The sequence below is a fragment of the Penicillium cinerascens genome (assembly GCF_028974065.1).
Source record: "Penicillium cinerascens strain IBT 15544 chromosome Unknown scaffold_4_segment0_segment1, whole genome shotgun sequence".
Classification (NCBI taxonomy): domain Eukaryota; kingdom Fungi; phylum Ascomycota; class Eurotiomycetes; order Eurotiales; family Aspergillaceae; genus Penicillium; species Penicillium cinerascens.
In genome coordinates this window covers 3070265-3085762 of record NW_026695298.1, presented here as the reverse complement: position 1 = coordinate 3085762, position 15498 = coordinate 3070265, and the positions used below count along the sequence as shown (strand labels likewise).

At 50.8% G+C, this 15498-nt stretch overlaps 6 protein-coding genes across 6 annotated transcripts; 3 read left to right on the top strand and 3 right to left on the bottom strand.

Moving 5' to 3' along the window:
- Positions 1-1379: 1379 nt before the first annotated feature.
- N7498_010282 (uncharacterized protein) lies at positions 1380-3689 on the bottom strand (the record flags this gene model as incomplete). The annotated part of the gene is made up of 2 exons (XM_058457338.1): positions 1380-1624; positions 1685-3689. 2 exons carry the CDS (start codon positions 3687-3689, stop codon positions 1380-1382), a joined length of 2250 nt encoding a protein of 749 aa, XP_058304237.1.
- Positions 3690-6867: 3178 nt separating this feature from the next.
- On the top strand, positions 6868-7092 carry N7498_010281 (uncharacterized protein; the record flags this gene model as incomplete). The annotated part of the gene is made up of 1 exon (XM_058457337.1): positions 6868-7092. The coding sequence occupies one exon, from the start codon at positions 6868-6870 to the stop codon at positions 7090-7092; it is 225 nt and encodes a 74-aa protein (XP_058304236.1).
- A 342-nt stretch (positions 7093-7434) lies between these two features.
- N7498_010280 (uncharacterized protein) lies at positions 7435-8913 on the bottom strand (the record flags this gene model as incomplete). Its single annotated transcript, XM_058457336.1, has 1 exon — positions 7435-8913. One exon carries the CDS (start codon positions 8911-8913, stop codon positions 7435-7437), a length of 1479 nt encoding a protein of 492 aa, XP_058304235.1.
- Positions 8914-9132: 219 nt separating this feature from the next.
- N7498_010279 (uncharacterized protein) lies at positions 9133-9624 on the bottom strand (the record flags this gene model as incomplete). Its single annotated transcript, XM_058457335.1, has 1 exon — positions 9133-9624. The coding sequence occupies one exon, from the start codon at positions 9622-9624 to the stop codon at positions 9133-9135; it is 492 nt and encodes a 163-aa protein (XP_058304234.1).
- A 986-nt stretch (positions 9625-10610) lies between these two features.
- Positions 10611-11528, top strand: N7498_010278 (uncharacterized protein; the record flags this gene model as incomplete). Its single annotated transcript, XM_058457334.1, has 2 exons — positions 10611-11210; positions 11268-11528. The coding sequence occupies 2 exons, from the start codon at positions 10611-10613 to the stop codon at positions 11526-11528; spliced, it is 861 nt and encodes a 286-aa protein (XP_058304233.1).
- A 1523-nt stretch (positions 11529-13051) lies between these two features.
- N7498_010277 (uncharacterized protein) lies at positions 13052-13873 on the top strand (the record flags this gene model as incomplete). The annotated part of the gene is made up of 1 exon (XM_058457333.1): positions 13052-13873. One exon carries the CDS (start codon positions 13052-13054, stop codon positions 13871-13873), a length of 822 nt encoding a protein of 273 aa, XP_058304232.1.
- Positions 13874-15498: the final 1625 nt, after the last annotated feature.

Below are 15498 nucleotides of genomic sequence, written 5' to 3'. Positions count from 1 at the left end.
GTGATTAACGACAGCCCCGTCAGTCAGGCTAATCATTGGCACAATAACGCAGCTTCATTGTATACATCAAACCGTGCACGTCTCATCGCCTCCAGGTATCTTGCAGAAGGGAACTCCGAGAATGGATAGAGTCCCCGGAGTGAGACGGGTAGAGATCATAATACGCTCTAGAGCGAGCTAGGAATCAATTTGTCTTATCCTCATCAGTTTGACCAGAGACCCATAGCACCGGGTGCGAGCTTCTTTTTCCACTTCTCTCCTCGCGATCAATTCGAGCCCAATTGATACCATTCACACTACCGCATGCCCTACGGCGATGGCGTTACCGGAACTTTTCATTTATCCATCAATATGCAAACCGAGCACGTTCTTTTCGGAGCCGAGCTTCAAGTCTTGAGGAGTATAAGCGGCATCTCCACGTTGAAAGATCTGCACCATCCATTACGGTCAATGATTGGTAGCATCAATTGTTGGATAGGGTCTTCGGCGAATTCGCAACAGCGTTACCCTATTTGTGTGGATAGTCTCTTGATAAACGGCAAAGCACGGATTGACAGCACGGTAGGATATATGCCGCATGTCTCAAGTCAGGAACGTGAACTGCCATCCTAAAACCCGTCCTTACAGGGCTGCACCCAAGCCAATGATGCTTCGGGCCGGAGTTGACACGAGTGATCTCCAAACTAAAACATGTTTCAACACTTCATTTGATCTGACCCATATTTACGGCAAATACTTCAGAAGGCTGGAGATCTAAGGTCCTCAGCATGGCGAACATGCTAACTATCATCGATAGGTACTTCCTGTTTCCATCGGGCAGCGAGGTTTGGCAGGCGGGAAGGGGAAAAGCAAGTCAGTGATCATGCCAGGGCGCCAGAAACTGGCAATGGATTCTATATAGATCCATTGGGCTGTTACGGTATTATAACACTGTCTCATCTGAGTGTGACAGTCATTACAGATAGCATTCTGCCAGAACTACAAAGCGGTAGCCTAAAGCAGATTAGCGCACATCGGAATAATTTCCCCGGAAGAAGTCGCAAGAGTGGAGGTATAAGTGTTTTCGAAAACTAGTGTAAGAAGTCTCATGGTTGTGAATGATAATGATAATGCATTGGCCGAGGATCCTTAACAGACACCCGGGAAGTATGTTGAACGCAATATCAAGGCTAAGCTGACTGCTGTATCATACAACGACCGCGTGTAAGCGTAAATTTAATAATGAGATGCAGGGTTAACGCCGGCGGTTTTAACCGCGCGGGATAGGCTTGGGACAGGTAAAGGTTTTCGGGCAACCCTTTGGAGTGTGATGCAGTTGGATTTTCGTTTCAATTCCACGCTCAGGTCCAATGCGAGTGAAGATGCGCGTTGAGATGCTACTACGGGTGGGCCGGCGCAGCCGTAGGTGTCATCTTTGGTCTCTCTTCTGGCGAGTTGGTCGACTCGCGAGGGCGGATGGGCAGACGTGATGACTCCGATTCGGCAACGGGTGGTGCTTCCAGTTTCAATTGCTCTTCACCTTCATCCTCATCATCGCTTGAAGACTCTGTGCCGCGGCGGCCATGGCGCTGGTTCTCCTCCATGTGCCGGCGCTTGTCGTCGGCGTACTCCTTGTGGCGAGCATCTGGGGTAATTGTAAGGGTCTGTGGTCTGGGGCATGCTCTTGGGTGTTGATGAAGCTTACCTCGAATCTCCTGCGTCTTCACAGCATATGCTTGAATCTCCTCTTTGGACAATACCCTTAGCACAATGACATATTCCGACCGTTCCTCGAACCGCTCGTTTCCTGCCTCCAATGCTTCTGGGTTGACAAGTCTGCGGTCAATCTTGGTCCACCGTGCTCCTGTTGGAATACCCTGCTTGTGCGCGTCCTTGAGCGGAGCCACTCCTTCCCGTACTGGGTTCGGCTCTTCGGGGAACTTCTGACGTGGAGGTTTGAGGATACTCTTTGGCGCGGGCTCGGGCTCTTTGGTGGCAGGCGGGTCAACCGTGATGGCCTTGCTATCAATGGGAGATTGACGCGACCCACTCGAGTGGCCGTTCTCTAGAGCCCGCTGCGAGCGTGACGACCGGTGATGCGAGCGGTCGCGATGACGCCTTACAGAGCGATCATCGGCGCTGCTGGTGTCTGTGCTGCTGTGCCTGCTGCGATGGGGCACCGCAGAAGGCTCACGCCGGTATTTGCGAAGATCCTCGTCATCAGAATAGGCATCCGAACCACTGTCTCGCCCTCGCGATCGTCTTCGTGACCGACGACGAGGATGATTGGTGCCCGGTTCTAGGTAAAGCTGCTTCTTCTCGGCACCAGGCGAAGTTTCATGGCGTTCTCGAGATGCAGGCTGCGCCGAATCGTAGTCTCGGTCAAGATCATGGTGACGTCCATGACGAGGTCTCGAAGTACGGTGATCATACTCTGACATGTCAGAGTAGCCAGCGCCCAAGGCTGCGGTTCCAAGCCCCGCTGCTAACATCTGCTCACCAGTGCCATTGTGCGGCCGTGGGGATCGATCGTCGCTTTGTCGATCACTCCCGTGATGATGTTTGCGGTGAGAACGCCGACGGCGACCGTCACTATATGAATCGTAGCCGTCGTCGGACTCGTGCGGCAGGGCAACCAAAGCACGGTCGTTACGTCTTGTTCTAGAGGTATCCCTCGTCCGGGACGTATCTCGATGACCGTCGGTGGTTCGGGATGAGCGCCGACCCTCACGGTCAATCTTGTCAAACCCCCAAGATGTTGGCGGAGGCCCATGAGGCCGTTCAGCTCGTTCTTTGCGCAAAAATTGGGGATGTTCATCCATCACATTCATGCTGACAGGCCGATCACCCGAGGATCTTGCTGTAGGGTGGCGCGGCTTGACAGGGTAATCTCTGTCAAACTGCTCGCGTGGTGTGGTGTAGGAATAGGCATCGTCAGAATCGATATCATCACCCTTCTTCCATCCATCATAGGCCGGGTGTCGACGACGCCCGCTCGAGGCATGGCCGCGATGTGCGTGCTGGGGAGACCAATGCTTGATGCTATCACGCGGGTCCAGACGACCAGTATCGCTTGCATAGTCCGTGCTATATACTCGCCGGTGGCCGTGATGTGAATGTGAAGAGTGGGGGGCCAGATACTGATTGGAACTGGAAGGAAGAGGACTCGGGGAGCGAGCGCGACCGGAGCTGACCACCGGACGAAGATGGCCTGATGATGAAGAAGGCACAGAGAGTCGCGTGGGGGGATCATACAGATCGCTCGCAGACGCCGTGTGGCTCCTGTGTCTTGACTGGGGCTGAGGCTGGAGTGTATACTCCGTCCGCTTCTTGGTCGGCTGGCCGGGATCACGGAACTTTTGGTAGGATACCGGCTGGGCTTCAATCCGTGATGTTCGATGAGGTTGGTGTCTATGAGTGGTCGAGTATCCGACATCGGATGGGTAGTAATAGTCGTCATAGTCATGGCGACCTCTTGGTGCGTCATAAGGGTCGTAGGAGGAGCCGAGCTGCACCATGCCGGTTGACGCACGCGGTCCAGCCACCTGATGACGTCCCCCGGTTGGCGACATGTTGCGATGGTATGTTGAGGAGCCCATCTTGGTCGGAGGATATGGAAGGTACCAACGAAACCCGTTGCTTCGCAGGACCGCCGCGTGGTTGAGCGGGGTGGGCGGGTGAACTGCTCGATCAACGTTAGACGGGTGCATCCTGACTATTTGGGCTTGTGATCATCTACCTAGTGCGATAGCGGTCCAGTTTAAGTACAACAGCTCCGCGTGCTTCGAAAACCGCAGGTGGGATTCGACGGGGCCGAGGAGGAGAGGGTCGCGGATGGCTGGAGGGTCGGCAACGAGTAAATTCAAGGGGCGTGGTCTTGATCAATTCGATACCGGGATTTCTCAACGGTGGGGGTCCCCCAACAATGAATGAAGCCGAAGAGATGAAACAGAAAAGGGGAGAGAAAAGTCCTGGCACGGTAAGATGGAATGACGCAAAAAAGTGGGCGGGCACAGATGACAAAGACCCCACTTGGGCCGCTGCAAGGTCTTTTTTCGCCGGGATGATTTGTGCAGTAGGCACTAGTCACTGTTCGTGACGGCATGTAGAAAGTATGGAAAGTGTCGAACGTGTTTGGAATCTTCTGTGGGGTAAAGAAATGTTTGGATCGGACGGGCATCAAACCATGGATCTCGCTCACTTTCCCCGTACTTTCCTCCGGCTGTTGTCGCTGTCGCTGCCTTGATGCCTTCAACCTGAGGCTCCGGGGACTCCACTGCCGATTCGCCCGGGTCTCGGGCAAAGTCACCTGGGCGCGGGCGCGGGCGCGGGCTCAGCGGCGTTGGCATTCCGTGCTGAGCCAAAGGCGGACCGCTGAGGTCCGGATCGGTGATATCATTCTACGTCGGAACGAAATCCAAGGGCAATCGGGAATCGTATGATGTAAAGGATTTGGATTCGGTGACAGCACTGTAAAACACTACAAGCAAAATGATTGGAGCAACCGAAGTATATTTCGGAATGCTCCGTTTCAGCATCAACAAGACTACAATAATCTCCGGGCACTATTCCACTATTCCACTATCTCATTTCCTCAAATCCAGGTAAGGAAGAAATCCCAAATTCCCGAACAACCACCATTGGCCGCCGTCCATTCTATTCCTGAAACACAAACGAACGTTCCGAGATTATTCCATCCATGACCATCTCCACCTTCGCCATTTACCATTCACGCAACGCCCGTCCCACCAATACACCCCACCCGCTCCAATGCTACATACATACAGTACATTTCCGCGGCCACTCCTTTGAATCCACCAGGGCACCCGGGATGCCATCCGTAAGGCGACTCCAACTCCATCCCCTTATCGCACGGGAGGCTTGGCCCACTTCCCGGGCCACAACCGCCCCCAACCAGATAAGGCGAGCCACTAAGAAGCCTCGACAAGGCGCATCGCGCACCGCCAATCCAAACATTCCAAACGGCATCGAAACCAAGTCCCGCCCTGCCTGAGGACCTCCCCTTGACCCAGGCCACGGAGGGCCTGATGCAATGCAAGCAAGGTGCCCTAGCTCGTCCCGACATTCTGAAAATTGGGACGGATCGCCCGTGCATCTCCCGATCTGCAGGGCTCGGCTGCATTTCGTGCCCGGGTTCCGGTTGTCTGTTGTCGCGGGCCTGGGTGCGGGCGCCGGTCCGACCGTCTTGAATAATGGCTCATCCGATCCCCTGGATAGTCCGTTTCTTGGGTGCGGTCCCCGCTTCACTGATGTTTTAAGGGTGATCGCCTTTCGTGACGCCTGCGCCCTGATGGAGCCGGGGTTGTTTTTGTCCTGCCTCGATGCCTTTTTGGCTGAGGCAGGTATGGCACGTGGATATTGGTTAATTGAACGAGCGCCCAGAGGGCGAGGGTGCGGGCGTGTTCTCTTCTATTTCTGCTGGAGAATATAAAACACCATTGTGATGGTGTGAGATTGTTCAGTATCGTGAACTAAATTCAAGCTCAGATTGAGTTCAGTGAACGGCAAGTATCACCGATAATCGACTCGTGGAGTGTTTCGTATCATCGCAACCCTACACCGTATCCACAACGTATAATGCCTTCTCATAAAATGCCTCTCGCACACGGATCCCCGGCTGCCACTTCCTCCTCGGCTGGCTGTGTTTCATCTCAGAGTCTCGGCAACTTCTATCACCTTGACCTCGCCGATGTCGGGAATAGTTCTCCTGTGCACCGATTGCGCTCTTCAAACACGGACTTTGCTGCATTCGGTGCCCCGACCCGGCGTGCGGCGTGGTGGGTGTGCTGCCACTGCGATAATATGTGCAATCCTGCACTAGCACCGGATAGGTGCTCGGTCTGCGAGCACTACAAGTGCGCTTGTTGTAGCGCAGTCAATGTTTGAACCACGGTTCTCGACTGTATTGGGAAAGACCTGGGAGATGATTTACGACTACAGCTCGGATTGATTTTTATGACTCGTGTCACGGCTTTCCTATGATGGCATGGTGTTTGGGACATTGGTATACACGGGTGAATGGGCTATAGATGGATGCGTAGGCTACTGGTTTCATACGTCATCTCATCTTTCTATCTTTTCTTTCTCTCTGCTCCCAATTGTTATGTTTCTTTGGTTGGTTCTGGAGCTCGGCGTTGATCTTTCTCATTTCATGTTCAGCTATTCTAGATCTTCTTTCTACTGACTAGTCAGCTTGACCGATCACCAATAAACGCAATTCTAGACTTTCGAGAACTTTGTCACACGTTATAATCTTGATTTTCCTGTTGGAGAGAAACTCGTCATTGGCGTGAGCCATAATTCATTTAACTTATAACGTAATTTCCCAGCCCATGATTAGGTTAGATTTATGTCCAAATTATATAGTACGTGATATTCGTGACAGCTATACACTCGTCATACACTACGGTGTGTTCCTCAGGGAAGAATCAATGTAAGTACTCCATACTGCTTTACAATTAGGTATATGACAAGTCCCTGACCTGATTTCGTCACCCCATTCAGATTTATCAAATCCTCTTACCGATATCAGCATGCCTCTCCCTCTTGGCGTCTACCGTGCGGACCACGTCAGTTGAATATTGCGTCCTATCCTGCTCAAGGAATCGCGGACGCAGCTGGAGAACGGGGAGATCTGTGCCAGCGAGCTGCGATCCCGAGAGGACGAATGTATCCGGGACGTAGTGGTTAAACAGCTCGCAAAGGGCATCCGCGCCATCACTGATGGAGAGTTTCGCCGCCGGTCGTTTCATATCGACTTTCTCACACAAATTGGAGGTGTCGAGTACCGCGAAGACTTGGCAACTATCAAGCCAACGCACGACTCTCCACCAAGGCTGTTCGTGACCGAGTAGCTGCACCATCCAAATGCCATCCAAGTGGATGACTTCAAATTCCTGCAACGCGGCTATTTCGCAGCGACCGGCCGACATGAAAATCGGCATGCATCTATATCGCGGGAACTATCGAAGACAGTGGTTCGCGTCCGGCGGGTATGAGCAGATCGCCGAGGTGCTCTTCCAGCAGATCGACGTCGATGTCTACTTCTTGGAATTTGATGACGAGCGCTCTGGTGACTTCAAGGGTATTTGAAATCTCGCTTGACAGCCTGGTCCCTGAACTAAGCTTTCGCTCTAGCTCAAAGTGCAAGCAAAGCCGACGCTACGATAAAGCTAACTAAATAGCGATCTTGGCAGACAGCCGGGATTGGGTTATCTTTCTAGGGTCCCGGTCCGGTAAATAGGTCCGAAACTCTACAAGCGAGATCGCTACAGCCGACCGAACCGTGTAAAAATACTTTGACCACTAGGCCGATCCTATGTTTATCTCAGCATTAGCTTGCAATCCCATGGACATTCAGGGAGCTGCGGGAAGTCAGTGTGGTGTTGCCGTAAAGGGTCATTCGGAATTACATGAAAGAATCAACTTGCAGTGCTAAAATATTTCAAAGTCATGATAACCAATCCTTGCAGTTTGGGCTATCATGGCATTATCACGCTCTTCTTTGTCCTCCTTTTTGTACCTTGCCGCTTCAGTTGATCCCATTGGCCAATCGTCAGTTTTGCTCATGATGAGATTAACCAGTTCTCCTGGCAGCTTTGCTGGAAGTGCTCCTTCAGTGGCAAGAACAGCATCGCGCCACCAGTCATGTCGTTGCGGGGGCACGTTCCGTGTAGAGCAGATGCGGTAGTGAGGATCAACCAAATATACGATAACACACCGTTGGTGACCCGGGCGCGATTGATCTTTCAACGAAACAGGCTCGGTTTTATATCGCAGAGTATTGGGCCAGGCCATGAAGCGACCTTCCTTTGCCACCAAAGACCCCAGAGCTTGAAGCTTCTTGGGGAAACCCAAGCGATGGAATTCCGAGTAGTCTATAGAGTAGGGAATGCCGAAGATCTTGTGGAAGGCATCGGGCTCCTCTGGGTAGTCCGATATATTCAAATCGTCTTCCTGCTGGAATGAGATGCGCGAGTTCACATTCTCAACATCGTAGTAGTATCGCGAGGTCGCCACAATATGCTCATTGAGGAAACCATCAACGTGGAAGTCGCTGTCACTGGTGTAGACCGGGGTTTCGGGTGTAAGTTCAATGCTAGATACGCGGACGACTACTTGCAAGCCCTTCTCTCGGAACTCATCTTGCAGGCAAATGGTCTGGTACATGTGATCACCCAACAAACCATTAGGTGCGGAGGCAGCACTACGGCCCTTGCTCTTTTCAATGATGGGGTTGGCCGTTTTGCCCTTCTTCCAATCCTCGTATGAGTAAGAGATGCCAGCCTGTGGATAAATGAAGGTATGCAATCTTCCCCATTTGAAATCCAACAATTCTCTGAGTGCCTCTGCCGATGGCCATGACAACTTCTCCAGTTTCATCGCACCGAGTAGATCCTCGGGTTCTTTGGGCAGTGACGGATCATGATCAACTATTTCAAATTTCGAGCCAGGCTCGGGTAATGCAAGGTACTCCTGCACTTGGACAATGTAACGGTCCCATGTCTCGTTGGTCCAGTGCCCATCTGGTAGAGTATATTCGTAATGATTTGGGTTTTTAGGCTCATATCGATCATTCATATCACTCTGTTCAAAGCCGTATGTCTTGATTCGCAACGGATAGCGACTGGTTGTGTCCTTAATCAAAACGCTGTTCCAAGGCTCCACGCTAAGCGAAATCAACTTTTCAATAGCTGCATATGCCTGTCGATTCTTGGGGTGAAGATTGTTGATGTACGAAGTAATGCGTACTTCTGTACTGGAGGATTCCTGTCTAGTGAATTCTACCTCACATGGCAACCATTGGAACCGGTTTGACCAGCGGAAGAATGGCTGCAACGTTGAATCTTTCAGTTGAGCCTCAAGTGAGAGCCGCCCACTATATGCCGGCGTACTCTCCTGGAACACGTCCATTGGATGCTGAGAAATCGGCATGATAACGGTGTCTGACGTTTTGGTTGGATATGTTAAACATCCATCTGGCATGGAAGTATGACCCCTTTCACTGAGCACGGGAGTTCGGCCATGAACCAGCATAAATAATGACGGATCAACTAGTTGATACATCGGGCTCATATCTTTTTGCTTGGTTGATGCCATCTGGACGTTCTCATGGAGAAGCTGTTGAAATGCTTACAGGAATTCATGATGCAGCGACTTCCCAACAAACACATCCGATTTGCAGACTCCGGAATCGGAATTGAGAGTAAGGATATAGCGGCGTACTACAAAATCCATCGCCTTGTCTCGCAACTCCGCAACACACCAGTTCCATGTTGTCAGAGAGACTAGATCCATGTCCACACCTTCATCACAGTATGCCGGGTCCCACTGTCCGCTGAACTTGGAATCGGACAAGAGATCTGCATGCCACTGGGCAACGACATCGTTGTCGAAGATGTCCTCTTCCCAATTTGGTATTTCCGTCACTCGTTCCATCAAACGAAGCATAAAGACTTCGGGTAAAGTCAAACGAGTGGCTCGACCCTCTAAGTACGGGAAATTTGGAAGAGCTCCATGTGCAAAGCTCTGTCCAATTTTCAACTCATAATCAAGAGGTACATCCCCAAATCCGGGGACCTGTAGCGGGCCAGCCCCAGAGTTGTCAAGATGAATGTCACTCATTGAATTGTTCGAAGGCTTGACAACTTAGAGCTTGGAGGATGAAAAATTCTTGCTGAAGAGTGAATTAATGTAACAGTTACGGTATCATGGGATTTTTCGCTATGAGCTCCACACGGAAATGGCCGATGCGCGCTAGCGCGATGGGTGTAATTTATCTGTACTGTGGTATTACCGTATCACCACTGTACAGAACTAAGTGGGCGTTGAGGAGAAACAACCCTTACTAGCAGTGGGAAAAATCAATCCACGTAGCGTAGTAATAATAATCTCGTAAGGAGTATCGGTCGAAAACTTTATATTTGCGTTCGCACTGCGAAGGTGAAAATTTCGATATAGATTCCTTCAGGTCTCAAGTTTCATGGGCGTTCTCTATGCCAGATGTGCATGATTCATTCTTTCAATCAGTTTCACTCTCGATCTCTTATCTTATTACGTCTCTCATAGAGGGTGGCAATCATGAGATTGTTATCCCATCTCATTCCTTTAATATGCTTGTTGACTTTTGAAGTCCAGGCTCGGGCAGTCTTCGCCCACTTCATGGTATGTGGATATTTAAATAAGATATACAAGTATTCGCGGACACCAGCTGCTGGCTTCTGCAGCTATAGCTGCAACTTTGGATTTTGTCCGATTCACAATTGCACTTGTACCTCGACCGGACCTTTGCATGTACCCCCTGCCGCCAACTCCACCCCTTACGGATTTTATAATGGAGGTGAATCAGACAGTGGCCTTTGCAAATTTGCTTGTCAGAGGGGATACTGTCCCTCGCCCACCTGCGTGCAAACAGAAGGTGATAAGAACACTGAATATTACGGTGATGCCGCCCTTGTCTGCGCGGATGATGATACTCGTACATATTGCGATGTCGACTACCCCACATGTGACTACAGCCTCTCATTCTCCAAATTCAGTGATTGAGCGCTGTTTCGGATAGCTATAGTGCTGATTGCATCAACTTCTACACTCTCGGTGTCTTGTCCAACATGTTGGATGTGGCCTTGGTCAACTACACAAGCATGCACGGCAGCTATCACGGCTACTTCGAGGATTATGTCGAATACGTGAAAAAGGAGGTGCCTACCACATTAGACAATCTTATGCAGCCCAGCGGGATTGGAAATGGCTACTTCGAATGCACCGTCAGCGCAGGTGGGACGAACATCTCGACAACAACCTGTCCATACAAGCTCCCTGCGTCAGACAACGTAAATGTCAACCTCGTGATCTACTACACGCCCCTCAATGCTACGGCGTTCTGGGATTGGTTGCTCTCGGGTTACGGCTTACAGAGGACCTGGGTCCAATTGACTGATCATGTCATCGAAAATCATTGCTCAACTCACATTCGTCCCAACCAGCCTGTGTGCCATGAGCAGGTCTACACCTGGAAAGGCTATCCCATGGCCGCGGACAATATCGTGGTTTCCGACCCTGCAACGATCATAGAGTCCACGTATCCTAAGATTGCGAATCTGAAAGACACCATCGCACTCACACGAATTCTGATTAGCACTGGTTCATGGGGTGGCTCCACTGACGATGCGGTGCTTGGTATCTCCACAGCCGTCTTCACAATGGTGCAGGTAGTGGCAAACATGGCGCAGATTGAGGTGATCGCTTAAAAATACGATTCAACGAAGAAAAAAGAACTCGACGAGGAGATCATTATGGCGTTGTTGCTCGTCGTGCCTTTTCTAGGAGAGATCGACGCCATTTCCGAGAGCTTAGCGGGCCTGGCGGACATCATCAAGATGTTCAGTGATGTGAGTTTGCTGGCTGATAGCATCTACGAGGTCGCGACCGCCTCAGATACAAAAAAGGCTATTATGGGTATCTTCGGTGTGTTGCTCCTTGGGGGAGTGCGTACTGTTGAGGAGTTCCAAACAATGGGTAGACTATGACGTGAACTCACCACTGGGGATATAGCGAAGATAGGATCAGAGTGGGAGGATGCCGACATAAATATGAAGAAGTTGGTTGATTCTTGCTTCTAGTAAGAATGGAGTTGGATGTCTGACATGTAAAATTTGTTTGACCAACCATTTGCTCAGTGTATAGATATCAAATGCTTATCCGTATACTACCTACTCTATATGTACCTTTTGGAAAAATCTGTTCGTGATGACAGAAGCTGGTGTTGAAAGAATCATCCTCTTCCCTAAAGAGGTCTGAGCATCCTACCACGATACCCACGCTAGGGTTTTGTTAACTATAGAAAATAAAGATGGGTCAGGGGTAAGATGCCCGCGTATGCATTTACCGGATAGTGTCTGGCAACGCTTGGCGGTCCCTTTCCGTTCTAGCGCTTAGCTCCGAGGCTTACTGCACACTGTGCTAGGTCCCGTGCAACTCCTAATATTCCAGCACGTCCCAGGCCTACCGCTTACACCACTTGCGAACTATTGCAGAGTGAGCCTTCCAGAGGGAACAAAGTCGTCAAATAGCCAAACCAACTAAAGGGCCAAAAAGTTAAACCTTCACCATGACACATCATGATACAACAACCACGACAGACTCGACTATTGGAGTATGTCTATATCTTCCTATCTCTCCCACTCCTAGGAATACTAATAAAGATCACTTGCAAGCATCATGATCCTGGTCATCATCATCATCACAATCATACCCATCACCATCATCATCATGAAACGGACGGCCTGGGCAGCAGCCATATCGGGATGTACGGCTCCACTGCCAACAACAACATCTATCACATGTCAGGCTCGGAAGAACATGACGGTGGCACTTCATCGGAGTGTAGCCCAATAGTTGCTGCTATTCGCTCCTTGGTTATGTTGACTGTCTTTGTAATTTTGGCTTTTGTTACGATCAATGCGTTAAAACCCGGGTCTAGCTTCCCCCATTGGGGATAGAGTAATGTTGCATGAACATTGATTTATCCATATAATTTAGAAACTACGAATGATGGTTACGTAAATGAACGCTTTTTCCTGGGCAGATCTCAACACTTGAATATCATGAGTCGATTTTCACCTAACTGCGGTGCCCGATACCCCTCTGGTTAATCACGACAAATCCCTTCTTCGGGTCGTCACCGCAGACCCGCTTCTTCAGTTCCACGATTTTTTGCAACTTAACATGAACGAGCTTGGGCTCACTCTCCACCAGCTTGTCTCTCTGCTCTGTGCTGGAATAGTAGAAGCCAGAGTTGTTCCCGGGCTTCTCATACTCCAAACTGACGTTCAGTGTCAAAATAAACGCAATCTCCACACGGCATACTTCTGAGTTCTTGATACCAATATTGAGGGATTAACTTGTCGCGACACGCACTAGCTCCAGTGACGTGGCAGTAAGCTAGCTAAATGTAAACCAACCTACCCGTACGGGACTAGCCTGGGCGCTGCCACAACTCCCCATCAATCTCCAGGTTCCCCTTTTTCCCCAGCTCACGTCTTCAACCACCATGAACGCACCAGAACACGATACTGACGGCCCTCCACCATATTCAGCCCGGGACCCTTACCTCACGGCTGTCTCATCTACCATCACTAACGCGAACGGCGCCAGGCTAACCGCCATCCCGACCAGCTACCACATCCACCGCGGTTTATTCGGCGGCTACAAGATCCTCAAAGATGACAGTGCACAGGAATTCCGCGTCAAGGTGCACAAAGTCCGGCTGCCGGACATGGTCGTCCTCCGCGAAACGTCGCTGTTGACGGGCGCCGAGGTCGCACATGTAAAGTTCCTGGAACAGAGCAACGGCTGCGATATCGGCATATTCCGCCAGCCCGGCGTCAAGGGTTCTATCGACTGGACGCGCATAGCCGGCGACCGGCGCATGTCGGCTGTGGTACCGCGCCTGGACGCCAACGGCGCGGTAATCGCCAACACCAGCGTCCGTAGGACGTTCATCTGGAAGGGCATTTCTACAATGACGCTAGAAGACGAGAAGAGTGGCATGCTCGCCGCTACTGTCCAGGAGGTGGCCAATCTCCAGTCGCTAATTGCGGTTGTCGAGATCGGTGTCCCCTTCGGCGAGCCGTTCCTTATCTTGGTGCTGACGGCCTATCTCGCTCTGTACGAGAAATTGCGGATGATTGACAAAGTACCTGTTGGATACGATGTCGGGCGCCATGTTATCGGGGGCCATGTTATCGGGGGCCATGCTACCGGGGGCCATGCTACCGGGGCGCATGCATTCCAGGCGAACTTTGCTGGGGCGGTAGGGTTTGCTGGGACGGGAGGGTTTGCTGGAGGAAGCTTTGGCGGCGGGGGTGCTTGATCATGTAGATACCCTGGATTTCTGTGGATAGTTTTGTTCATAAGGAGTGCAATTGAAGGACTTATTGTACAACTGACTATCGTCTTTCCTGGGGATGGCTGTGTATTGACGCTCAAGTTAATATCTTCTCTATTATTGTCTTGATCTCTGACTGCATACGTGAATTATATGCCCTCCGATGGACAGGACGTGTCTTCGGCGCTGATGGGCCATGATTCTGCTTGGGATGCTGCACAGAGAATTTACAGCGCTGGAGTGTGGATCTCCACCGTATGACAGCTTTGAACGGGCACCTAATTCGGACGACAGGGTAGTACTCCGTGATTGGCCGGAGCGATCACAACGTAGGTAAGGGTATTCATCGTTGGACATGTGGGTAACAGTTGCATAGCCATGCTGACTAGCGAATTTGTCGACTTCATTGATACCGGCCTCCCGAATGGCATATAATTGGAAAGGGGGAAGGCGCCAAACACCCATCTACAGGCTGGGCAGTGGGATCACTTGGAGAGGGCCAAATAGAAGAAGGGAACTTAGTATATTATATGACAGGTCGAGACGACCCTGAGATACACAAGGCAAAGTCTTATAGCATATGTAGAATAGGTGGTTGGTTGGTTGGTTGATGTCATTGATCACGACCCCTTGCAAGAAAGCGATGTGCAGGCTACCACCTAAACATAGCCATGTATGTATATGTAGGGTGTACCGCTTCTTAGCCGAACTGAGAGCCCCGCCGAGGTCAGTCGCGGCCTAGTTGCCGTCTATGTTCGCTGCCCTTATGGTTCGCGACTTCAAAACCATTGGGACACCTCCGCGAAATCTAATACGACGTCCACCGCCTTAACTTGAAAATCATTTACCCCACCCGCGGCTGAGGGACAGGTAGGCTATCTAGGTACCTCAGCCATACATCCTAAATGTACATGTAGGGCGTACCTTTGCCCGAAACGGAACTGAAAAATCATCCAAGGGTCAGAGTACACACTAGAGCCAGGAACAGGCAGACTCGGTTCAAAAGAGGAAAACGGTAAGTCTGGGTGGATCAGCACAAGCCTGGGGCGGCCCGCGGCAGAAAAATGTTACTTGGTTATGGTGGGGCGGCTAAGTTATCCGCCAACCAACGAACGCCGTTGAGCACTTGACAGGCACGGTCGCATCGTCTGCGTAGTATTTACTTGGACTTTTCGCGAGGAGAACCAAGATCTATCGGTACTCAGCGTGTATATCCCTCAACTGTAGAATTCTAATTTTTGGGCCTATGGAGCGTGACGGCTGCGTAGCTTGCGGTACCGTATCAGTCGAAGTTCTTCGGGTTGTCATATACTCGGTACCTTCATCGATCTCATATTCATACATACTCTTCACGTGGGCATTCAACCAAACTCGTGGACTGAGAACCTGTAGGCCGATAGCCCAATCAAACGCTAAGCGCTGGCCACGATCCACGTATAGGGGTCCCTATGTAGTATTGCCGTTGTTACAACCCAGAATAAGTAGATTCATGTAGCATTAACGAAAAAACAATATTGGAGAATGCGATTCGGATGAATCAACGTAGTGAGTCCCCTAGTCTCCGTGCGCCACAGCCGTTATTATGGCAATTACCGCCAATCAAAGAAACC